General features: G+C 40.1%; 1 protein-coding gene across 1 annotated transcript in view; it reads left to right on the top strand.

The window, feature by feature from the left end:
* The window catches only part of ttc9b (tetratricopeptide repeat domain 9B), a 35,292-nt gene extending 11,805 nt beyond the window's left edge, over nt 1-23,487 (top strand). Inside the window, exons 2-3 of the mRNA XM_053500700.1 lie at nt 19,833-20,015; nt 21,097-23,487. Coding sequence (XP_053356675.1) covers nt 19,833-20,015; nt 21,097-21,191 — 278 coding nt within the window. The 3' untranslated portion in view covers nt 21,192-23,487. The remainder of the gene's footprint in view (nt 1-19,832; nt 20,016-21,096) is intronic.
* The last annotated feature ends 4,123 nt before the right edge of the window (nt 23,488-27,610 follow it).

Genomic DNA, 27,610 nt, shown 5'->3' with positions numbered 1-27,610 from the left:
TCCAACTAAACCAGCTGATTCTAATTCATTCAGATAAGTAAGGAAGTAATTAGTGTTGTCACCCATTTTGTGCACAGAGAGAACTATAAAACCTGGCATGTGTTGTCTTAGTACTTTTGGCCACCATTGTATACACTTTAGTGTTAGCCATATACTGCAATTTTTCTTTTCTTTTATCCTTGAAATGAAGACACACTTTTTGTACCACCAGGGACCAAGGGAAATAATATTTCTCTTCCTTGTGGGAATATGGGTCAGATATTATTTCCTTTCCACTTATATGCAGAAGCAGAGCAAAATGAGGACAGGTATAGTTTAAAATAGAGCAACAACCCAACTGTCCAACTATTAATTGGATAATGTTTAAAATGGTAAAATTGCTTGATTCTATTTTTAAGTTTTCTTGACAGATAGATTGCGACCTGTTAAAGATTGAAGGCACTCGATCCTCCTAGGCATTCTTACCTGACAAATATGTAATATGGAGTATGTTTATTTGATATAGAAAGGGGAAAGAAATGCTAGGAAAAGTTTCCACAGCTGTCAACATTGGATAGTCTCGCTTTAATCAACAGAGGGAAGAATAAATCTGTCCTTCTTATGCAAAGAGTTCTGTGCACTTTATGACTCTTGCCAAAGATAGCTGTGGCATCACTGCAATTCAGATTTATGATCTCATAAAGACCGGGGCAGTTGGAAGCCCTAAAGCTAAAATGCATTCAAATAAACTCTTCTAAAACAGGCTGGTACTAAATGCTGGTACAAAAGGTGGAACTTTCTAAAATGGTAGATAACCTACTGTACCTGAAAGGGTGCAGAAACTTGTCCAGACTGATTTTTTTTGTTGCTGCGCAACAAAAAGTGTGTTCTGACTGTAAAATCCTTGAGCGATTTTTTTTGCGAATGACATTTTTGTTATAGATAGCACTAATTCTGCTTTAGACATTCTTACAATTTATGCAATTTTTTTGTAATTTGCAGACCTCCTTGCTTTACCACACTGTTGTTTTACATAGGTGTTCTGTGGCACTTCAAGTCGATGTCTTGGTATTGCTGTGTGTAGGTGTTTGTCTTGTATTTTGGGCTCTAGTGCTTCACTGCCTGTCTCTAAGCAGGCGAGTCGAACGAGAACTGTCTGCATTTCCCCCCTCATTAGCATCGACACCTCAGGTCAGCAGCACAACATGTTTCGCACCTGGAGAACACCGAGAGAAATTCTACTTTTATTCAAGTGCAACACTCGCTAAGCTTTTAAACCTGATGTAATTCAGAAAATCTCGTTTATAGCGATCATTTAAAATAAAACGTAATGAAAAATCTTAAATAAGATCAGATCCTAGCTGCGGTCTTTGGAGAAAACCGCCAGCGGACAAAAGGGACTTTAACAACATGCCATGGTGGGTTACATAAGTGTTACTTCACTGCCTTGTGTAATTCCTCAGAATATAGTCAGTGCCATTTTTCCACTAATAACCTTGTACTGTTTACATAGTTCTGATAATGCTGTTCATTCTTTTGTACCGATTTTGCACCTACTTTTGGAAAGATATAAAGCTACACAATTTGTTCTTTATTAGAGTAAAGCTATTTTAAGGCAAACAGATACGTGCATCCAACAGTCTTTACAAGATTTTGATGATTCCAAAAGGAAGTTGCTTAGTCATGCTGCTAAACATTAAGTTAAATTAGAACATATAACATCTGCTTTCAGTGGAACTTAATGATTTGTGCTTTTAACAAACACATAATTTGCAATTTAAATGGATAAAGTCATAATATGTTGCTGTATAACTGGTAAATGAACCCCAAGCTTAAGCTAAGCTAATGACTAGCAATTAAGCTAGCTTGTATACACTCCCATATAGCGGCATAGTAACAGCAGAAACAAGACAAGATTACCAGAAAACATCAACATTTCCCTCAGATGTGTTGCTAAACTACAAAAAAAAAAAAGAAAAACTATGATTTAATTATATTTAGCAGATACAGTACTACAGACAGAACTTGCACGAACGCCGCCATTTTAAAAACGCATCAACATGAAGTGACATGAACTTATGAATCATGAATCATAGCTGTTTCCTATAGTGGATATCTTTGGAATTTTCTTAAAACACAATGGTGTGCATGTTTGAATGTATCAAGAGTCCAGTCCACAATGAGTTTCATAGACAAACGGGGATTAGGAAAGTGCTGATATTTAAAAAAGCAATATAATGTCTTCCTGGAACTTACTATGTAGTCGATTTGAGCGCATTCATGTAGATTCAGCATGTCTATATCTAAACGGATATTACTGGATGTCTGCCTTTTTATTGAAACCTCTAATGCTGGCTTATTGCCATCCCTAAAAAACCTCCAGTAAAATGTTTCATTCCAAATTCATGCATATGCCCAGTAGCCAAGTAAGTTACAATAGGAATTAAGAAACGCTTTCAATAATTGAATTTGGAGGATTCGTTAACTTCTAATTAATCTTCTTAATTAGATTTATTTATGAAGTGACATTCACAGATATGATATCAAAGTGCTGGTCAGTTTAGTAGATAGCTGGATATGGTGCTAACATGCACTATACACTATTTCAATAAATTAGAAAATCGTCGAAAAGTTTATTTATTTCAGTAGTTCAATTCAAAAAGTGAAACTTATATATTATATATTATTACAGAGGTAGGTTTCTCGTCTGCCATGCAAAAGGCCCAGGTTCGATTTCCAGCCAGTGCTCAAACCCCAGCCACTGGATGCAGTGCCGGTCCCAAACCTGGATAAAAAATGGGAGGATTGCTTTAGGAAGGGCATCCGGCATAAAAACCTGTGCCAAGCTGGTATGTGCGGACTGGATGGTCCACTGTGGCGACCCCTTGCTGGGAGCAGCCAAAAAAACAACCACACACAGACTGATACATTTCAAGTCTCAGAAAATTTGAATATTATTTAGGACCAATAAAAAAAAAAATTAGCACAGAAATGTTGGACTACTTAAATGTACAAACATGTACAGCACTCAATACTTGGTCAGGGGGTCCCTTTGCATGAATTACTGCAACAATGTGGCGTGGCATGGAGGCGATCAGTCTGTGTCACTGCTGGGTTGTTATGGAAGCCCATGTTGCTTTAATTGCAGCCTACATCTCTTCTGTGCTGTTGGGTCTGGGGTCAGGCATCCTCCTCTTCTCAGTGCCCCAAAGATTCTCTATGGGGTTTAGCTCAGGCGAGCCAATCAAGCACGGGAATACCATGGTCCTTAAACCAGATATTAGTCCCTTATGTGGGTAGGTGCCAAGTCCTGCTGGAAAATGAAATAAGCTTCTCCATAAAGCAGGTCAGCAGAGGGGAGCATGAAGGGCTTTAAAACTTCATGGTAGATGGCAGTGCTGACCCTGGACCTGATAAAACACAGTGGACCAACCACAGCAGATGACATGGCTCCCCAAACCACCACTGACTGTGCAAACTTTACACTGGACCTTAAGCAACTTGCCTCTCCTCTCTGCCTCCAGACTCTAGAACCTTGATTTTCAAATAAATTGCAAAATTTTCTTTCATCTGAAAAGAGGACTTTGGCCCACTAAGCAACAGGCCAGCCCGTTTTGTCCTCAGCCCAGATAAGACGCCTCCAACATTGTCTCTGGTTCAAGAGTCACTTGACACAAGGAATGCAACAGTTGTAGCCCATGTCCTGTATACGTCTGTGCATGGTGGCTCTTGGAGCACTGACTCCACCTGCTGTCCACTCCTTGTGAATCTCCCCCAAATTCTTGACTGGGCTTCGTTGCACAGTTCTCTTAAGGCTGCAGTTATCCCTGTTGCTTGTGCACCTTTTTTTTTTTACCACTTTTTTCCATTGATTCAACTTTCAACGAGTGTGACACCATAAGTCTCCAAAATGTAACTTTTTTACAAATTTTTTATATTCTGAGATACTGAAATTTGGGTTTCCTGTAAGCAATCAAAATTAAAAGAAATAAACACTTGAAATATATTGGTCTGTGTGTAATGAATCTATATAATACATGAGTTTCAGTTTTTGAATAGATTATTTATTTTTTATTTTAATTCTATTCTAATGAAGTTAGATACACCTGTATAGACAAAAGTATTTGGCCAAACCTGCAATGATTGTTTATCCAAATTTATGTCCAAATACTTTAATATGGAGTTGGTCCTCTACTTCTTTTGCCCATATAGTCTAGCTAGAGTGCTATAGTATTACACTTCTCTGCCACGCTTTCACTTACTTAGTGTTTTGTGTTGTGAGCTGTTGTTGTAACTGGAAGTTTTGCTCGGCCTTGTTTGCTCATTTAAATTGGCTATATAACCACACAGTAATCCTGGGTTTAGTTTCTACTCCATCAAAAAAGCAATTTGACTCTTGTTCATTTATATTCATCTTTCCATGCATGGAAGAATAATTGGTGTCTGTCCTTTTGTTTCCAGAACAGTTAAAATGTTTAGTTGCGGATTACGTGCCTCGGGATATTATCCTTGGCATTTCCATTTCTCACACTGCCTAGTGATAGATGTCAGAACATTAGGATGTCTAGCTGAAGTTCTTCTCAGTTTGCTTATAGGTGCTTTACGAACCATAATTGGCAATCCATCTGCTCCATTTCACCCCATATCAGAGATTGGTGCATGGATATAACAAGTCCTGCGTGGGTTCAAGCAGCTCAAAGGCACAAGTGACTTCTCAGGCGGGTTTGCACACAGCCGCAGTCATGGCTGTCTGTGCTGTAAACAATGTCATTGCTTATAGCAGTGATTGGGATTGGAGTCTGAGTCACAGGCTTATGAATAATGCAGCAAAGTACTGTTGATCAGCCTGATCTGTTTGTGCACAGTGTGCATGAGGGAGCTGTGGGAAGGCAGCTAACGGGATACCCCATTAATATTTCATCCCTCCTTCTTAAAACATGCTCAGAGTTCGCTCGTGTGGCTGCATGAGTCCTTCTCGTTACAAGCTGATCTGACTGCGTAATCTAGCGTTCTTTTACGATCACAGCGATCCCTGCGGCACCGTGGGTAATCCATGCAAATAGGGCTGATGAAACGCTGGTTTCCAGGGCTGATGAGCGTTGGTGCTCGTAATGAGCTCTGTACGTGTTCGCTAAGCCAAACACCTACTTTTCCTTGTTTTGTGCCTGCGAACAGATCTAGAGTTGACTTCTCAGGAACACATAACTGATCACACAAAAGCATCCACTAAATGTCGCATATGAGGAACAGGCGAGGCTGCAGTGATTGTGGGACAGCAACAGAATAATCACCCTGGGTGGAGTTTCTTGTTGTTGAGTGGAAAAGAAGTGTGAAATATCATCGTAGGCTGTAGAGACACATTCACCCCCACTGTGTTGTGTTACTTGCCTTTGGGCGGGTTTCCATGAATGTTAATACTGCTGCGTGTATACCTTAAAGCTCCTGAAAACCTAGGTTCAAGTGTTTACAGTAGTGAAGATAAAAATCGTTAGAAATGCCTTAGGTGGTGGTGGAATCAAGAATTATATAAATATTTAATTATAACGAAAAGCCACAAAAATTTTATTTTCTGCCTGTACAGAACAGTGTAGGTGTGTAGATCTCATACTGATTAACGGTGGTGTCTCGCTGGCAATGTAAACAACTTGTGAAAAGTGATATTGCTAGAAAAGTGTGTTGGGAGGAATGACATTGAGGAACCTCCTCGATGCTTTAGTTTTTACATGAGTCATGAATGTTGCAGGTGCCATGCTGCATTTTGTACCCATGTCTGGTGCCATGGTGCTCACGCAGAGCTTCATTTGACAGCAATGGCCTATTAAACATTTAGTCTTCCCTGAGTCTTTCTGGTGAGATCACATCACATCAATTTTATTATTTTGTAATAAAATGGAATGCTTTTTTTTTTTTTTTACATAATCCCCTTGCTTTTCAAAACACTTTGTCCATATGTCAGCAGGCTTTTGATTGTTCAACCCTTTTCCTGATAATTTTCCAATACTGGCCTTAAAAAAATGTAAGCACCAACTTGCCAGCTTATGATTAACTTTTACCTAAATGGCGATTGAGGATGTTTCTGCTGTTTACTCTCAGGCTCATAGTGATAAATCCATGTCTAATCATCAGTAATGATTCGCTTTAAGAAACTTTGATCATCCTTAGAGTATCGGTCCAAATCTCGTTTGCAGATATCCGAACACTTTCTCCATATTGTGCTCAAAGTCTTCGATAAATAATGGCACCAGATACTGCACACCCTCAGACCAGAAAAAAACAAATCACTGCACGGCACTCTCCTTTCATGCAAATCACAACACAGGTACATCCATATTTGCTCGCACCGCAGTTACCAGTATATGTCACATGTACACACCGGCACGGCAGTGACTGGGGAAACAGTAGCCTTGAATTAGGGCAAGCAATTATAATGCGGCAAAGAGAAGTTTAAATATAACCGGAGTAAATCATTAGTCAAACCTCCTAGTGATTACAAGACGTAATAGTAGAACAATCTATAGGATGGTGCATAAAAATGATATAATATTAGAATTAAATTTGCTCACTCTCAGGCACAAAACAGGGTCAAGGCACAGTCACTTGTTTTTCTGTTTTGGAGTGAAACAGGAGCTAACCGTCGCCGATTCTGATTTAAACTGCAGAGTAATGATTCGATGATTTAATGATTGATGAATTTTCAGTGGGAATGCGAGGCCGGTGTAGACCAACACTAATCCGTTATAGAATAACAGGACGATATAAGCCATGTAAACTTGATCAGATCATTTTTTCTTGGATAAACCCATGGCTTCTCGGAGAAAAGTTTAGCATTCCTGATGAGCTATAAAAGTCCTCTTGTAAAACTGCAGGAGCAGTATCCACTGTTTGATGGGAAATAACGGCTAAAATGCAAATATTGTCCTCAGGACTCAATGTGAGGGTTTTTCCTAAGAACCTTAACTTCTGTAAATCTGGAGAGCGCAGGTCAGTGATGTGAATCGGTGAATTTTTACACCTGTACTTCACACACTGTTGGAGAGCCGTGCATCCCATCTGTGTGCAGTTATGGGAAAGCTGAGTCATGCATCGTGTCAACTATCCTCATGTAAACAAACATGCTGTCGTGGTTCGGTATTCTGAGAGTGCAGAAAATAAAATATGGATGAACCATGAATATGGAGAAATGTTATGATGGATTTTGGGCGAATAGGAGATGGTGTTGCTATGCAGCCTGGCAGCAGCTTCAGTGTTGGTGCTGTTTGGCAACCTTTGCCATGGCTCACCCCAAGAGATCAGGCTTATTATATTCATTTAGATGGAGAGAGAGAGAGAGAGAGAGAGATGGTAATGATCTCATAATAAGGGCAACGCTAGAGGAAAATGGAAATTAATATAGAATAGAATAGAACCCAAACCAAAAATAGTCTTGAGGCAGGAGGAAGAGAGAGTGCGGCGGTTATTTTGGCTTTGTCTCCAATTGCAGGCCATGCCTTTTGATTTAGGATTCTCGCGATATCCTTCAAGGTTCGTCGAACTGAGTGACAGCACGTTAGCAACAGGCCGACGAACGCAGCACAGGAACTGCCGCTCAGTACAGAGGGAAGAAGCGTTTGAATTATGCATGCAGTCACAGCATTATTCTCACCTATCGACTGTTCCTGACTACTTGAGGTACTGTGGAGAATCCAACCCACCTACAGTGCAGGTCAGGGAGTTGTGATTAGATTTCTAAACCATTAGAACCAGAGAGCCATGGGCTTCTGTCTCCAGCCTTCAGGATGTCTTGGAGATGTCATTTACCTTCATGGTGACTAGTCAGTGAAATTTGCTTCAGGGATCTTGATGCTAGACACAACGGCAAAAAAATAGCATCAAACAATCAGGACGCAGCATCAGGGTCAAGGACTACAAATACACACTGTTTCACATATAACACAAATAAAAACTTTATGTACAGTAGCTGCAAGTTGCTTGATTTTTTTTTCCTGTGTACAAATACACAAATATGATGTTATTCATTACAGAAACCATTTACAATCTCTATGAGATCACGGTCGTGTCTGGCTTGTGTCTGGTTGTCTCAACTGTAATCGCATTATTTATCCTGTTGTTTTTAGCTGTTGTTCCAGTCAAACCCAGGACTTTTGATTGTGCAGAATAACAGAACACAGTTGTGAGAGTAAAAACTACCTTCATATACGTAGCTATATAATTCCCTGCGACACTTATGCACGTATCCCCGCATTTCACTGATGCTTGGATACCATCAAGGTGGAATGTTTCTCAATATGCTGAACCATAGTGCGCCTACCTACAGTACTTAACGTCTGGAACCCTGGTCACCCAGGAACTCCTTTATTGTGCAAACATGTGGAAATGACTTGGAGCAATGCAAGGACTATACGGTGGATGTGGCAATAACTCCCAGCCAAGTTCTTGTAATGTGCAAGTGGTGTTGGTCATTGGTTTTGTGCACAGTTCACACAGACGGATGTGTCTCTTGTGCAAGTTAGTGGCAAGTTATCTGTTAATTTTGCAACAATCATGTGTTCCACCCTCTGGAACTTCACAGGAATGACCACAGTGGGCTCCAATCCACCTCGGCCAGAATCGTTATTCATGACGTAGGGCCTTCTTTCAACAGTTTGCACCATTCGAATGTACTACTGCGGCAAAGAGTCTCATCATTGTACTGTGCTTGAAGTCTTCTGGAAGTCTGTAAAAGTTTTAAGCACTATAAACCTTAACCAAACCAAAGTACAGCATTGCCATGTTCTTGGCAGAAAACATGATGGCTATATCCCATAATGCACCATGATGTACAGTATATGCAGGAGCTCTGTCAGCCAACATACAGTATAAAGGCAAGTCAGAGACACATTTCTGTCAGGTTATGATGGGAAATGAAGCCTTCCGTTATAGGGAATAGGTGGTTCGGTGGCCCTATAGGTCAGTACTGTTGTCTTGCACCCTCAGATTTGGGTCATTTAATATTACCATTGATCTGTGAGCATGGAGTTTGCCTATTCTCTATGTACCAGCTGGGTTTCCTCCGGGTACACTGGTTTCCTCCTACAGTCTGATGACTGGGTGTGTGCTTGTACCCTAAGATAAGTTGGCACCCCATCCACCTTGTGCCCTAAGTTCCCTTGGATAGGCTCTAGGGGCCACGATGTTCCCTATATTGAAACAGGATAAGTGGTATAGACAATAGGTGACAGGTAGAGAGGACAGAGTGCAATGTAAGTTTTTAGGAAAGCCTAAATGTCTGGTCTCCACATGTCTGGTACCATGGTACCACTTCTGTAACACAGGGTCATCCATGATACAGTGCCCCTGGAGCAGAAAGGGTTAAGGGCCACTGTATCATGGATGACCCTGTGTTACAGAAGTGGTACCATGGTACCAGACATGTGGAGAGTAGAGATAGAGAGCAGGTGTGGGAAATAGAAAGACACGTGAAATATTACACAGGTCAGAAGGGTGAAGAAGGGCACGAAGGGAGAAGCGACGTCAGGAAGAGTGATGGGTCCCAGCATTGGCTATTAAGCTCCCAGAGAACTAATTACTGCCTGAGTGACAGCAAGGTGATCAGTGACGCCTAACGCTGGCTTTAAATTAGCTCCGCTAACACTGCAGGCACTGGACCTGTCAGAGAAAAAGGAGCCATGAAGCAGGACAAGGGATGAGAAAAAAGCGAGAGAGATGAGGGAGGAGAAAGAGCAGTCGAGGGACAGTGACAGGGCAATACTGTCAAGTGGAGATGGATGTTGCAGGAGGAGGGCATTTACAATCGATTACCCAGGAGGTCTCATTCTCTCTAAACTGCCTAACCTTTTGTACCCAGCATCCCTGTCTCTATTTCTCTCCCTAGATCTGTCATCTCTCTTCTTCTCTGGGTGTCCTGTTTTAGCTTCTTATAGCCCTGATACATCACGCTGGCTCTTGGGTACACAATGATGATACTATTCCTGCATTGGAACTAGTCATCATTGGTGGACAAAATACACAAATCCTGTACCTAAGTAATAAGGAAGAGACCCTAGGTAAAATTTTACTCCAGTTAAAGTAGGGGTCTGCTAATCGAAAGAATTTTCAAAAAGTTATTGCCTGCAAATCAGTCATGGCAGATCAATCTGAAAACCAGAATCACATTTTAGTCTCTGGCTGATCGACCAGTGAAACTCTATTATAAAAGTAATGAATTACTTAAAAAACATTTTGGAGTAAATGTGGTAATACATGAATTCTGATTCGATTTCTAAATATAATAATAATAATAATAATAATAATATATTGAGTGGTTGTGAAATAAGAGGATTCAAACACAGCAAACATTCCTTTTGAGACTTATCTTAACATCTCTGCACATGGTTATCATAAACATTAAATGTTTACATCTCCACAATGAAAGAGCCTTCAACTAATAAGCTTCGAAGTCTGCAAAATGTTTCCTCTGGCATTGCTTCTGTCATATTGCATTGCAGAGTAGTGGTCTTTGCTGCTAAAAAAGTTACTTAGCTAAAAACCTTAGCCATGCACACCGCACACTCATAGTGACGACAGATTTATTTTAAGCCCTCATTGATTTTACTAATGCAACCAGTGTTACAGGACGTACAGTACAATAATTATCGTATTTGTACAGTAATTTGTGTCTGTATGATGTATGATTAATAACTAAAAATCCTTAAATATTCGATGATTGCGTAAACATAGTTTTTATGTCATAGTGTAACATCATGGGTCTGATTCGGAACCAGTCTGGATATTTATTTTATATACTGAAAACCTGGTCATCACATGTCACAGAAACCTGACCCTAGATCTGTAGTAAATCAGCCAATCCACATTTCTACTGAGATCTCGTGAAACATCCGCTCTCGCCTGATAGGTGTGGCACAGTATAGTCTATGTCGGCATTATAATCGATGCTCAAAAACAATTGTTGGAATAGGTGGAGTCCATTTCAGTTTGTTTGGGAGACATATTGTATGTATTTACAGTATATATGTATTTACAGTATGATCCAAACTCAGTTCTGGAAGCGCTGTAATCAAATTTCCAATGTGCTGTAATTTGAGAAATATAATTATTCTGGGGTCTCTGTACGATTATTTGGTTTTGACTATTACGCAACACTTACATTAAAATACACATTAAAGAAAATGACCACTAGCGCAAGAAAGGGCTTACTGTACCTCTACATGTTAGCTTAGATTTTAAGCAGAATTATTTTAGGAAGTAATTATTCTGGAATGAGGCAAGCGGAGCAGGCATTCGAGAGACTCTTTTATATTTTGCACAACTCATGGGTTTAGAATGAGAATGTTCTAATAAACTCATGGGTGTTGAAGTGGCGCATTAGAGTCAGGATTTTATTTATTGATTTTTCCAGGCGCTCAGTATTGGAGGCTTTTGCACTGATCTTGTTATAGTAACACTCTGTTTGCTAGGTATTGTAGATATAGTTGGGGCCAAAAGTATTAAGACATATGCCATGTTTTATGGTTTTCTCTGTGCGCTGAACCGGTGATTTCATTAATTAGTTTTCACTATCTGAAGAGTTGTGCTTATTAGAAACAGCTGCTTTAGTTAATTTTTTTTAGTTTAGCCTTTATTCATGATATAAACAGCAAATAACGGTTAAGGGTCTTGCTCAAGGGCCCAACAGTGGCAGAGCTGGGCCTCGAACCGTCAACCTTCTGATCCTTTATTCAGAGCCTTAACACACTGAGCCCACGACTTCCCCACAGATGGGGCAAACAGATGGAGCAAATATGTGGCAGGCCTTTTTTTTATGGCTAAATGGCTAAAACTAGGAAATTCTCAAGTGACTAGCGTACTTAGGTGACAAATTACTGTAGTAGTGTTAAATTTCCTTCAGGAAAAAAAAAATCAGGCTCCACCTCCAAGGTTTAAAAGAATAAAAGACGTCATACTAAATTGCTGTATAGCAGTTTCATTAAATAAAAGGAGAGATTTTTCTTATTATCTTAAATGTCATTATAAATAAATAAATAAATAAATAAATAAACGTCATTAAAACTTAAACTCAAATCAGCCGCTAAACCTTTTTATCATTTGTTAACTCATAGGCATAAAGAAATGACAGATGTTGCATAAGGTAGTGGAGTTAAAGTAGAAAGTCTTTCAAAATGGAAATACTCAAGTCAAGTGCAGATACTTAAATAGTACTCGAGAACAGTAACAGATTACATTTATATGGAAAGCCAAACACATCAAAAGTGGGACTTAACCGCGGCACCTGATTGAGCCGCCCTGGGCGGACCAAATATCTGCGCGGCCCAATGAACAGCGCAGCGCGACAATCTGGATAGCACAGAGATGTTTTGGTTTATTCGCGCATCCCGCTGGATCGCGCAGCGTGGACCAACTCGAGCAGCACAGCTCGAATCACAACCCTGCACGACTCTGATAGAAATAGACCCCGCCCACTATAAATGTACATTTTACCCCGCTAACACAATTAACACAATTAAACTACACTACAGTGGGGAATTGTGGGTAAAATGTAAATTTATGGTGGGCGGGGTCTATTTCTATCAGAATAGTATCTATCTATCAATCAGTTCTGGCATACTGGTTAGTCAAGCGATATTCAAGTTATTATTATTATTGTATTTATTTTTTTAATAATAACACTTTTCTCTATTTTGTTTTTTTACTCATGGTTACAAATTCCTGCCATCTCTTGGTTCCCGGGAATAATTTCCGCTTAAATCGTCTCTGTAATCAGCATGTTCATCAATCAGATCAGTTGATTTTGGTTTTTAGTTGGATATTTGCTTGGTGTATCATTGCCAGAGATGTCTCTCAACCTTTTGGTGCTGTACTTGCTATCGTACTTGGGCTGCAGTGCTCATCCACCCACTGCAAACCTGCCTCTCACGCCCATGCAAAAAAAAACAGAACCATGGTAACCACTATGTCCTGTCATCCCTTACCCTGTAGCTCAGATGACTGAGCATGAGTATTTACACCACTTACATCTAGCTACACGTCTTTTGTAGATGAAGAGGCTTTTGTATAATCTACAGCTCGAAGAGGATGAAGCTGAGGAAATCCTAGGCATCTGCTACCGCTCACCTGATTCCACACCTGTTAAGAGAACATTCGTGGCCTCACCTCGGGTTCAGCTCTGTATATCACAGATATGCTTGGTGTAGAGAGAAAATGGTGGGTGCTCCTAACTTGATCATCACTTGACTTTAAATGCATCGATCTAGCTTCTTCACAAAGTTAGAGCACTTTAGAGCTCAATGCTGAGACCTGGTACTTTTGAGCGAGCTGACCACTTCTTGCTTTCTCGCATCGCCTTGTCAGTCTTGTTATATCGTAAACTTGGCCCGAGCTGCAGATGAAAGTGCAGCAGACCCATTAACGTGTGGCCCCGATGCCATTATTATTTGACTCAGCGCACACTTAAGTGCAATTCCCTGTATCCGCATTGTGACGCCCTATCCATTTCTGTGATAAATTAGTCTGTTGCTGCATGTTTGTGCATGTGGTATGAGTTTGCGCCTATGCAGGCATATCGAGACTTGGGTGGAGCAAGCGAGGTCCAGAGAGAATGGGGGGAATCAAGACAGTACAATAAGAGTGAGGATCCATTAGGCGTTTATGGTTTGTAACCTAATACAGGAGAAGCTTAGCAGGATCCGGGGAGCCTAAAGCAGCTTGGGTAAAGCGGAGAGAGTGATGTGAGGACGAGATTAAAGCTGACAGGCGTTTACTGTTTCACCAAGCCCATGTAGGTCCCACTGGGGGTCATAACAGGACATGAAAATCTGAGAACGGGACACGGAGATGGAAATGCACAGTATAGGCTTAACTTCAGTACAAATGACCCTTGAACTGGGCTTGAAAATGGAAAAATCAATAGTGCATGCACAGTTCATAACTCTTCATGATGACTTATTACTGTTGAACCCAGCTGGAGGACACCAGGGAGTCGGTTGCAACAGCAAACCACTAAGAACATTACATTTGTGGTCAAATACAGTCTTGCTTAAGGTGTCTGTTTCCCAACTCTCTGGTCGTGAATGCGTGCAGAAAGTGAAGATGATGTCTTGTGTCACGATACATGTTCGCTTTAGGCAAAGTTTTATATTTTTTCGAAATGATGTAGGTGTGAGAAAAATTAAGATGAAAATTGAAGAGTGCTTTAAAAGGAAATAGAGAGAGAGAGAGAAAGAAAGAAAGAGAGAGCCAAAGGACAAAATGCAGTCATGTAGTGAAAGTAGAGCTTTGAACGAGACCTAAAGTCGCATTTGCATGGGACTTTAATAGTCTGACTGATAGTTCAGTTGGAATATAAAATCCATGATTGTGAAAACGTAAAATTTTGAGGCCAAAGGAATGTTTTGTCCAATTTTTCAATAGTTCCTCTTTCTCAGTTTTGGTGTTGACATTAAATATACATACAAGTAATGCAGAATGCATGCATAATCCATAATCTTTACTGTAGAATATAAGACATCACTAATGTTTTAGTTGAGAAAGGTTTTAGTGGTTAGCATTGTTGCCTCACACCTCCAGGGGTGGGTGTTCAGAACTCGCCTCCAACCCTGTGTACGTGGAGTTTGCACATGCTTGGCAGCTTTCCTCCTGGAACGATGAGCTGCCTCTGACAAGTCCAAAACCTGCAGTGCAATTTGCTATTCCCAAATTGACTGGAGTGATTAATTTTATGTACTTGTGCCCTGCAAAGTGTTGGCACCCCATCCAGGGTGTACCCCCATCCTGTGCATGTCCTCCACGACACTATGCATGATGTTTATTACAGGGTCATGGAGCTTACCTCAGGAGACTGGGGCATGAGGTGGGGTATACCCGGGACAGGGTACCAATCCATCGCAGGGCAATTTTGGAAAGCCAATCTGCATGCCAAAACGTCTTGTTTTTGGACTTTGGGGTGAAACTGTAGTACCCAGAGGAATCCCACCAAGCACAGGGAGAACATGCAGAAAAACTCGAGGCAGCAATCGAACCCTTTATCCTGGAGGTGCAAGGCCACAGTGCTAATCACTACGCCACCCTGAAGTTGTATATATACACACAATACTTAAATGAAAACCATTTTTAAAGCAGTGTAAAACCGCTTTGCATTCCATTATGCAGCCCTGTCACATTCTCTGTGCCTTGGTAAGGGATCAGCATCACATAATCAATAAAACTCATTATCACTCGACTCTTTTAATGATTTGGTTCCAATATGAGCCACATATTTTTCTATTCATAATTACTTCATCTGGCTATCCTTATTTAACACAACTATTTTAATTAAGTGTTTAATTAGCGTCAGATTAGCATGTTTCATCGTGCTTTATCAAAACCCCTGACCCTTATTTAAAATAATAAACATCATGAAGACAAATTTGTTCATTCTTTTCATACTGCTTATCATGTTTAAGGACGCATGGGGCATGGATCTTATGCCGGAGAGCAACCCATCACAGGACATGCACTACACTACTGTCCGAAGACATTATATATATATGATATTAATGTTGCGCCTGAAAATGGTGTGACAGAATCGCCCATATGGTTGAGCTGCTTTTCTTAATATCTGTATGTAATTAGTTGGGTTTGCGTGAAATAAAATTTGTAAGCCTTGGCGTAAAATACAGCCCTCTGCACTATTATTAGTGTTTGTATGTACTACCACTTAATTGATGTGTTAGGTTTCGTTGTAGCTCCTTTTATGTGTCTGGTCATTTGGCGGATACCCAGTGAATATCTACATTAAGTGTTTTGTGTGGTTTAAGTTATATAATATTAAACTGAACCACAAATTGTTTTCCTCAAATGTTCAAGGGCATCTGGATTTAACACCAAAGATGTTACAGATGTTACATTCCATTCTGATGTTTAAATTACACTTGCTTTTTGATTACTGATCTGTAGTCCACGTTCTCTCCCTCTCTCTTTCTCTCTCTCTCTTTCTGGCTCTTGCTAAAAGTCATGCATTTCACAGAAGTGAGTGTCAGCAGCAGATGGAGAGATAGGTGGTGGAGTGAGAGAGCAATATAGTGAGGAAGAAGGAGAGAAAGTGGCGCCATGCGGTGGTCAGCCAGCTCTGCTGCCCTCTACGTACTGCGCATTTACGCACATTAACCTTGGCCAGGGTCAGACCTGTGCCAGTCTGCCAGGCCCTTGGCACCGGTGACTCACTAAAGGGGACAAGGCTCTTTACTGATACTCCACTCATCTGAGGGCTAATAAACCCCATGTGTGTTCGTCAGGCCCATGCAATCACTGTGAAAGAAATCCGCTCAAACATGCAGTCTGATGAACCAATCTGATCAATAACGTAAATCTGTCAAATGTTTATTATATCTGTATAGATATATTCAGTATTATATTATATATATAAAATAATATATATTAACGACAGACATCGTCATAAAGCAGTTATATAGAAATCCTGATTTAAATTTAGATTCCTAATGAGAAAACCTGACACGACAGTGCAAACTCCTTGAGATGACTTGAAGAAGAAGAAACTTTAAGACTTATAAGATTATAACTCATAACTGACAGTATTCAGGTATAGAAGAATACAGATAATTAGTAATGAGTGCTGGAATGATGTTTCAACGTGAGTATATTTTGACTCCTGGTTTGATCACAAGACAGGCATTAGGACGACAGCAGCAGTTCTTAGGTACAGTAAATCTACAGTATCCAGGTGGGTGAGATAATGGATGAATACAAAGGAGGATTCGGGCTACAAACTGCTTCTGGGAAGTGTGTGTACAGTATGTGTGTGAATATGAATGGCAGTTTGGTTCAATACAATTCCGTTTTATTTGAACAGCACTTTTAATTGTGCAGCATTGTCTCAAAAAAGGATAAACTATACCTCTAAGTTTGTCTCTGACGAGGAAGCCGGGAGCGACGGTGGCAAGGAAAGGGAAAACTCCCTGAGATAACAATAGGAAGAAACCTTGAGAGGAACCAGACTTAACAGGGGACCCATCCTCATTCGGGTGATGTGATGACCACAAGTACCTGAAAGTTGAATGTTCAATATAACAAAAAAGGTGTTTATGTTAATATAAAGTCTGCTTTCATTGTTGGAGCCTTAAAAAGTTTCATGTGAAAAGTTCTCCAGGAAGTTCTCCAGGCTTCCTGCAGCTCAGTTTTTGACTCCCATATTTAGTCCAGTCCGGGTACCTGACCTGGTGACAGAAATGTTCTGTACAGCAAGTCTGCTATGAATGTGTGGCATAAAAACCACCTAACATGTGAGGCATGAACCAGTGAGAAACAGGTGCAGATGATGACAGATGATCAGGCCGGGGATTAGATTACTGCTGATGCTGAATGTTTAGTGGTTGGAAAAGACGAGAGTGGAAATGAGGTCGCTGCTGAGTTTGTTACATAAGCTGCCGATTTTTAAATGCATTATGTAGCCTGTCACAGTAAAACATTTGTTCTCATGCCTTAAATGTAATCTACATCATTTAATTTAATTAAATTTAATATAAAGTAATGATGGGTGTTTCAAGAATTTTCATGGGAATTTCAATTCTCAACTACTGACTGCATTCACAACCCATTATAAATTTCATCTGCATCAGCTGAGTCCAAAACCATCTACATGGTCAAGTGGAACTGTCAATGGTCACCACGCAGAATAAGGAGACCATATGAGGCATCCGCATCAACAGCAAGCCAACCAGAACTCCAACCAGAAAGGGGCACCAGGATGAGTCAGACAGGCCCGGGGGTCAAAAGAGGTCAGGATCGCAGGCAATTCAGGAGTGCCATGTGTAGGTCAAGGGAGGCCAGAGTACGATTCCCAAACGCCAGCCACTGGATGCAGTGCCAGTCCCAAGCTCGAATTAAAATGGCAGGGTTGCTTCAAGAAGGGCATGCGGTGTAAAACCTGTGCCAAGTTGTTGTGCGGATCAGTTGGTCCGCTGTGGCCACCCATCGACAGGAGCAGCCGGAAGACTAACAACAACAACAACATGTATTGCTCGAGAGAGAGAGTATGTTAACAGTTATGCAAGCTATGCTATGATAGCATAACTGAAAGGAAGAGCAAGAAGGAAACATAGACATGAGGGCTCCCTGAACACATAGAGCTCGAGCATTCTTCCTATAAAAATATCTATAGATAAAATAAAACTAGCTAAAACATATACACAAGCACATCACATTTAATTCTACTGTACAACCCATATAATTCCACAGCAACAATGGTTTCACTCTGTTTAAATGCGTGTCACAGGACGGAGCACCAACTCAGATTCATTTGCAGTGCAGATGTTCTTTCAGGGTCGAATGCACCTAATTTTACCCTTTCACACAGCTATTAATTAGCTGTAGCATTTTTCTTTCCTGCTGAAGACCTCTGATGTTTTATTCATTCAACATGGAAATGGGGGAGGAAATGGGATTTCAGCTGTCGGGTATTTTTAAAAATGACCTAGGATGCTTTAGACCAGCTGTTAATAATCTGCTGAATTCTGATGTGGATATATTTTGTTCTCATGCTGCTCTTGCTTTATTTAGTATATTTAATTAAACTGATAATAATAATGTATTTAAAAAAAAAAACAAGAAGGTTTTACAGCATGACACTGATTTTTATATTTATTCGAAATAAATTATAAACCTGCATTAAGGTCCGAAGTTCCAACAGTGAAGACTTAGTTCCAAATTGACAGTTTGGAAAAAGCTTAGACCAAAACTCAGACCGGCTAAAGTAAAAATTGCCCTGGCACTGCCCAGGGGATGCCTGACTACAGTCACGTTCCCATAATCACTGTCACATTTTGCGTTTAACATGGATTAGTGTATATATTTAAGTTCCAGTTTTTCTGTTTGTCTTTGTTTTGCTTCTTTTAACTTTTTGTGATTTTGTAAAGTCTAATACTTGCTTCCTTTTGCACCTTTTCATCATGACAGAATTAGAAAAATGGAAGCAGCAGATCATTTTTGCTGAAGCAGACCTAGAATCAGATCAAAGAGGGGGTTGGGGATTTAAAGGCTATAGCTTTGTGATGCCCAATATGTACTGTACAGTACTGTGCAAGAGTCTTAAGCCAGATGATCAGGCCGCGGATTAGATTACTACTGCTGATGCTGAATGTTTAGTGGTTGGAAAAGACGAGAGGGGAAATAAGGTCGCTGCAACAGTTTCTAGATTTTTTCACGAATTGATTTGAAAAAAGGGAAAAAAAACAGCTATCGAATGGTTGTTCCGCAGGCAAGAGATTCCTTGATGAGTATAGAGGGCAGAGGAGAATTGTAACAGTTGGTTTTTAAATACAGTTTTAAGAAAATATTCAGCATAGATACGCTTTTTATTCCTCCAATCCTAGAAGAGAGAGACAGCATCACCATCAGACAAGCTTTTTCCATCTTTGTGTATTTGCCAATAAACCCGTTGTCCTAGTCATTGTTGCTTATCTTATGAAGGTGCGATTCGGTCTTCATTCTAGGAAAATGAATAAATCTGTAGTCTGAATAAGATGGAGAACATTTAAAATGTAGCACTCAAGACTTAATTCCTAACAATTAATGCCTGATGTAAAGTAAAAAAAAAAAAAAAAAGATCTGTGTTACACTATTTAGCTGTTCAGCTGGCTCTGCACATCCTTTTTTTCCATTCTGGCTTTTATCCCATTTTAATTCCGAGATTTAATTAATTAAGTTTTTCTTTCCTTTATTCTCTCTCTCGCTCTCTGTACAAGTGTTTCTAGCTTGTCTCCTTTAATTGCAATATTATCAAAGAAATGAATAACTTCAGGTTTTGAAATACGGTTTACACATTTTAAATGCCACATTGCTTTCTTCCCCTCTCTATCTCTCTATAGCGTGTCTGCTCCAGTCAGAGCTGGTGAATTACGAGCGAGTGAAGGAGTATTGTTTGAAAGTCCTCGGTCATCAGCAGGACCATTTCAAAGCCATGTACCGCGCCGGCATCGCCTTCTACCATCTGGGAGACTACGATTGCGCCCTGCGCTACCTCCGCGATGCCAAGAGCCGTGAACCCGCGGGTAGGCCCTATTTATTTATTCTCTTGCTTAGCTGTGTCTATGGGTATAGGAACCAGTCTACCAGTCAAAAGTTTGAACGAACCTTCTAACTTCCTGGTCTTTCCTGATTTTTATTTCTTCCTACATTTTAAAACAATGCTAAAGGCGTCCAAAATATGCAATACAGTGGTACCACGGCCTACAAATTCAATCCGAGTTCTTAATGTGAAATTTTGTATTGCAAAACGCTTTTTCCCATAGGAAATAATATAAATGTATAAAATGCGTTCCAGCCATTACCAATACTACTAATATTACCAATTTCTATACTATGATCATATTATTGCAAAAAAATTGATAGAAAAATATCAAATAAATAGATATTAAACCTGACTTAACCTTGATTTTTGATTCCTCTTGGCACCAACAATTTAATTGACTGTAGCTCTGTTTCATCCTTGCCGCCCCTCTTGATAACATTCTTGGGACCCATGGTGCTACTGTATGTTTTCACTAAATCCTGCACAAAATGCAAAAAAAATAATAATAATGTATATATGCTTTGCTTGGCATTTTTGTTGCTAAATTGTAGTTCTTAAGGCAACAATTTAAAAGTGGGCCATCATATGCTGAAGTACCACCGTAATCTCTTTTAAACAGTTGATATTGAGATGTGTGATACTTATGGTCTGTAAAGCCTTCATAACTGATGATGATTTCATCATGGTGCTCGACGGGTTTTGCAAATGCACTTGACACAATACTGTTTTAGTAAGAACTATTCCAGAGCGAATATAGACGTTTGTGTCTGACTGTAGTCAACAACTGACTGTAATTCAGAACGATCCGATATTGTTCTAGAATTTAGGAAACACCACTGAATTAGGAAGTGTGTCCAAACTTTTGACTGGTACAGTAAGTGTATATGTGGTGTTCCTCACCGGCCCCATGGATGAGCTGAGACTGGTTCCAAGAGTATCCTAAATCTGCACTTAACTTTATACATTGACTCTGATTATACTGTAGTTTACATAGAACATAAAAGAAATCTATCCAATTGAGTTTCTTTTTTCTTTTCTTTTTTTCTTTCTTCTTTTTCCAGACACAAATGTGCTGCGATACATCCAGCTGACGGAGATGAAGATGAGTAAGAGCGGTCAGCAAATGCGGGAAAGCAACAAAGAGGCTCTGGGTTAATCTTGGCCCATTCCTCTGTCCATTTGGCCATCCTCTCCACAAATCTCTCCCTCCTTTTCCCTTTCCACTCCTCGTACTATGGACTATCAGGACCCCTGTACTGTGCCCTTTAGTGAAGATGGACTGCTTTTGGCACGGAAGCCCCTCAACCTACCCTCTCGCTCTGAATCCTCTCTGTCCCTTTAAAACCAAACCGCCCCGGTGCTTTCAGTTTCCCAGGTACTGACTGACGAAAACGATAAGGAAAAAGAAAAAAAAATTAAAAAACACGACAAAGCAACAAGAATCAATGAAAGTCTGTAGAAAAATTCACATGGACCTGATAAAGGACCTTATACGTTATTGGGGAGGTGAACGAGCAGTGAAGTGTAGCTATAGAGAGGTGGAGGTGTATTACAGTGTGGCCACCATCCTTTTAACTATAAAAGAGCACACATATCAAAGCCACAGTGCTGTGCCAGAAACAGACACTAAATAGGGCCTAGGATTAAGCAGACGACCTTTGAACTCAAACGCACTCCATCGCACATCTTCTTCTTCCTGGCTGAAGGGAGCAAGAGAGAAAATGCAATTCTGTTTTGCCGGATTACTACTGATCTCTTTGCCTGCGGTTTTAATTGGAATTTTAGTCCGTATCTCTCTCTCTGTCTCTCTCGTTCTCTCTCTCACTTTCTCTCTTTCTCAAATTCGGCTGTATTTAATCTCTTTTGAACTGTTTCAATTCAAGGGCTAATTCTGAGATTCGTAATTCGTCCTTCGATTTTTTTTCCGAGCACGTTTTCTTTCTTTCCGCTGCTCGTTGTACAATAGTAGCATTTTGTTTTTACGCGAATTTGTGATGGTTTTTTTCCGTCTTTCTCCGAGCAAACGCTGCCCTGAACTTTAGAGCTCTTTTTGGCGAACCCATCCTTTTCCTCGCAGTAATGTCAGTTTGACCGTTAACAGTATTTTTACCCATGACAAATCCTGCAGGGTTTTATAAACAGAGTTCGATATCGTTCGATAGTGCAGGCTTGCTCATATGCTTTATGCTTTATATCGTCACATCTGTATTACTTTGTGCCATGTAAATTCAAGTGCCACTATTAATGACTTTTTTTTTTGTAATGAGCTTTGCATATCAACTTTTAGTCCTCTTTTATACATTTCTCAAAATTGTTCGTCCCTGCCTCGTTGTCGCAAATTGAGCGAAAGAAAGCAAACGTCTGGATATGCTTTCGTTTTAATGATCTCATCGGCTGGCAGTGGCTTTTTTAAGGCGTTGGGTTTAATACCATTTCCATCATTTAAACCTCCATTAATATCCGCAGACCCAAAAGTGGAAGCATTCATAATTAATCTTGATCTCCATTCTTTTTTTTTTTGCTCTGCTACAGAATGTGTCTGCTTGTTAAATCACAGGTAGCCATATAATTCGTGTCTAAATGAGAGCTTCTTGGTGCAATCGCTCTTAGTTTCCAGTTTGCATCAGCCAGCGTGACTGGTCAGCTGAGACGTTGCTACGGAAGAGATAACGGTGTCAGTGCGACTCTGAGGATTTGGACGCGGAGAGACTCTGACGAGACGTAGGACCTGGAAAGGGGAGACTCTGAGCCACTGTGCTCACAATGTTGGTGAGAAACAAGGGATCAGAATTCTTGCTTGCGACTCAGTGAGGCACGGCGTGACCTGAGAAACAAAATGCTTGCTTGCTGTCTTCGTGCCTCCCTGGCTCCCCAGCTTTTCTGTACTATTTTTCATTTCTATACCGTTATTTATTTTTGTATTGATTTTTTTATGTGAAGGGCAAAGACGATAGCGATGCATCAGTGGAGTCTGGGTCATTAGCTCTGTTTAACGTGTCTCTTTTGTCCCCGTGCGCTGGCTGTCTTCGGTCAAACGGTTACGACAGCGGATTGTGTGATTGTTGTCCCGACAGCATCAGAAGCACAAACTGAAAGGTCGGACGGACGAAATTGAAGCAGTTAGCCGTGCTTGTTTTCTTTGATGTCATTTGAGGTAGGTGTTTGTTGAATGTTCGAATAGATACATGTGGTTTTGAAACAGATGTACAAAAAAAAAAATGAATAAAAAATGGTTGTGGAGAGCTTTACTTTACGGAACTGTTTTATTGATATATGAGAGAAAATTAAATGAGATTATGAAAATAAAATATATTTAAAGATCAAAAAGGGGCAACTTTGTATCCGTGTATATGTTAAAAATTTCTTTCGGTTTATTGCCTCTTTTTGTGATGTCAAAACTTCCGTCTTGTCAGAATCGCAGTCCAAGGGTTTGGGGGTATGACCTTTGACCTCCCAAGGGTATTATTATAATGATGATGATGATGATGATGATGGAGGAAGTAGTTGAAGGGGTGAGGGTACCCTGCAGACCTGACCACAAATGAACAACTGGTTCATTGGTTTCTTTTTTCATTCGTTTGTCTGTTCTGGAGAGAGCGACTCATACCTTCTGGTTGTTCTGGTTCTTATCCCACCGTCTTGCTGGTTCACGTTTTGCCCCCTCAGCGAGAGTGTCTCATTAGAAGACCTGAGAACTGGTTATATTTACCTGCAAGCCCAGGAATGCACTATTGATATGTATTTGATGACAAATAAACTTTAGAAAAATAGAAGAAGCGTCTTGTCTGTTTTTTCTTCCAATATACAGAGCTACAGATTTGCTGCTTTATAAGTAGAAATGTTCCAAATACCACCTCCATACTTTTTTTCTCAGGAGCTGGATGTGAGAAATCTTATTTTGGATGTGAAACTTGTGATCATCCTTAAATGCCTCCAACTGCCTACCTACACTCCCTAACCTGCTCGCCCACATCAGATCAATACAGTATGAGGGAAGGAAAAAAAACAGCATTCATCTGGCCAAATAAAAGATTTTAGCTCATAAAGGAAAACATTGTGTATCTTTTGGGTTTTACACAATGCCTGTCTCAATCTAGGTGTACATGTTTAGCACTGTTGCATTGCACCTGTATAGGGTTAAAGGTTCAAATCTCATCTCTGGTCTGTGTGCATGGAGGTCGCATGTTCTTCTCATTCTTAGTGGGTTTTCTCCAGGTGCTCTGGTTTCCCCTAACTTGGTGTTTCCGAATTCACACTATGGGCAATTTGAGTACAACAATTTGCCTAATCTGCATGTCTTTGGACTGTGGGAGGAAACTGGATTACCCGGAGGAAACCCACCAAGCACGGGGAGAACACGCAAATTCCATGCACACAGACCCCAAAGCAGGAATCGGACCCAGGACCCTGGAGGAATGAAGCCATAGTGCTAACCACTACACCATCACACCATCCATAAAGAGTTTATAAGTGTTATTATTAAATCTCTGTTGTCAATTTACAATAAGGAAGTTTAGTACAGTAAGTGGAAAGAAAGCCTTAAAAAAAATCAGAAACTTATTTCCAGCCAAGTCATCCATATACTACTGTATATTTTCAACATAGTTCATTTGCATTTAGAAATGCCCATATCCAAGTCCATAAAAGGTAAAGCTTACAAAAAGCCACATGCCAAAAATTGTGGCGAATATTTTTCAAGTTTTTCAAGTTAAATCAAAATTAAGGTGCATATAAGGACATTACGTTGTCCTGGTCGTGGTCATTATATATATATATATTTTTTTTAATATTTTTTCTTATCCCAATGAGAATAATTTAGTTAGTATCTTTCAATGTTTCAGTCTATTTAGTACAAATTTAACTTTCAGTTTACACTGAATGCACTGTAATACAATAAAATGTTAATCACCTGCGTCTCCAACAATGAAAGTGGACTTCATGTCAATTTAAACACTTGTACTAAATTTTTAGCCTCATAGCACACAGTTTGACCACAAGTGAATCTCTGCTATATCCTTCTCATGAGTTTTTTGTTCTATTGTCATCTCAGGGAGTTTTACTTTGTCACCATCTTCCTCGGCTTGCTCATCGGATACAAACTGATAAGTATAACCTATGCATAGTTCCTTACATTTTTCAAATTTCTTTCCATATTGTAACAATGACCATTGTTAAAAGTGCTATATAAACAAAATTGAATTAAATTGAATTGATACTTTCCAACTTTATTGTGAAAAAATTACAACGACTGCTATAATGTACTTACCGTATATGCACCTCAGTTTTTATTTAAGATAACATAAACAAACCGAACTATACATTAAACCACATTATGAAAATAAAGAAGGATACTGTAACCTCTCGCAGCCGGAGGTCTAGAGAGAGCTGATTGGCCGAGCTCTCTCAGAGGGGAGGGATGAGAGGTACGTAGTGCTTTCACATTAATCACGGCTCTACAGCCAATCAGGGTCTGTAAGCTCACGCAAGCGGAAGGAGCGGATAGCGCTGTCCTCCAAGTGGGTTATGCCGTCCCCAACGGTGTGTGAGTGAGCAGTTCGAAAAAGATGCAGTCAGCTGGTGCACGTGGTTCGAAGGAAAGGTCTTTCCGACTGAGTGGTAGTAGTAGCTTAATGAGGGAGCCCCCTAGTAACAGGGAGGAATTGGACACGACTAAATGAGGCAGAAAATCAGAAAAAAAATCCCCCCCGCCAAAAAAAAGGTCAATTAGGTATCACTAGTGTAAATCCCTAGTGTTAATTTAACACTTATATATGAGTCCAAAAGGACCTATACAAACACTGCAGGGTAATAATTAATTACTCTAAGTGTTAATTTTGATGCGTAAACCAAGAAAAAAAAAGTGGGTAACCAGGTGATCCTAGGTACAGTAATATTCCTTCATTGATTTGTTTTTGATAACGGAATATCCCATCATGTTTTGTTCTTTTTTTATACCTTTATTTTTATTCTATATCAACTTTGATTGTCATTTCAAGCACACCTTGTATAAGAATAAATATATATCACATAATAACTGTTTGGAGAACATAATGCAAGATAAAGGAACTGTAAGCAAAAATATTAAAAATTCCTAAAAATTACAAAATGCTCTCTCACTCACTCATCTTCTATACTGCTTTATACTGTATTCAGGGTTGTGGGGGGCCTGGAGCCTATCCCAGGAGACTTAGGACACGAGGCGGGGTACACCCTGGACTGGGTGTCAATCCATCACAGGGCACACACACACATTACGGGCAATTTGGGAACGCCAATTAACCTAACCTGCATATCTTTGGACTGTGGGAGGAAACCGGAGTACCTGGAGGAAACCCACCAAGCATGAGGAGACGGAGTCTGGCCGGGAATCGAACCACTACACCACTGTGCCGCCTATTACAAAATGCTATTTGTTGCTTTTTTTTTTTAGGTAAATTTATAAAATAAAGTATAAATAATAAGCTCCAATTTTATAATTTTATTAATTGCCGTTGAATGGGGAAAGATAAATGAAATCCAGTCCATTTCAGCTCCAGAAGATAAAGCTGCATTGGATAATGGTTCTGCATCTCTCACAGGATGTGTACCAAAAGATGTTTTTTGAAGCTGTGATTCCAGTAAATACTGGCATAATATTTTAACACCGAGATTTGTGAACGCCTCGCTGGCCGAGGTGAGAGGAATGCCCAATTACTGAACCGTGAGCAGGCTTTCATTTGAGCGCCTGATGCTGCTCGATAATTGGGCATATTCACAAGAGATTCTGACTACAAAATAGTCCAACATTATGTTCATTATGGACCTTGTATCAGTATGATAACATCCTCATGAGCGCATTAACTAGGTCTTGGATGATTCAACACATTATTTGTTGATGCTTGTGAGCCTATTCACCTCCTCATTCAGACGCTGCTAGCTTTTTCTTGAGACCCTTTCTCGTTCTTGTGGGGTAATTATGAGTCTGTCACTACTGAGTGCTCTCCTTAATGGCTCCTACTGCTTTGAATGCAGACAGAGAGAGAGGGAGAGAGTTGCAGAAAGGGATAGAAAAAGAAAGAAATCACATTTTTATTGGGTCAATTTCCTTTCCCCCATAGATTGATTGCAGTTATGCTGCGGAAAGGGTGCAAAACCACACGTTGCTACAAACGGAGTGATAACGACCCATTTTGCGTGATACTGAATACAATACAATGCTCTTATGTGAATAAATGTCTTCCGATAAAGCTCGTCATTCTGCATTGACGGCAGTGGCTTATTATAAACACAATGGTAAACACGTGCGTTTTGTTCCAGTATTGCCATGTCCACCATCTTCCCTTGCTTTCCTCCCTTCTTTTCTTCACTGTGGCTTTTTATAGCATTGCCATGGAAGTGAAGTGGAGTTGCTAGGTAACTGAGTGGCGTCCAAAGTGTTGGAGCGGCGGCTGCTTTCACAGACACGAGTATTGGAGCAGAGCACAGCTACAGTATGAGTGTGTGTGTGTGTGTGTGTGTGTGTGTGTGTGTGTACGAGTATGTGGGGATAGGTCCATGTGCAGTAATGGTGGGACAGGATTGTGTGTGTGTTTTTTT

Source organism: Clarias gariepinus, chromosome 7 (assembly GCF_024256425.1).
Source record: "Clarias gariepinus isolate MV-2021 ecotype Netherlands chromosome 7, CGAR_prim_01v2, whole genome shotgun sequence".
Classification (NCBI taxonomy): Eukaryota; Metazoa; Chordata; class Actinopteri; order Siluriformes; family Clariidae; genus Clarias; species Clarias gariepinus.
This window is presented reverse-complemented; position numbering and strand designations above follow the sequence as displayed.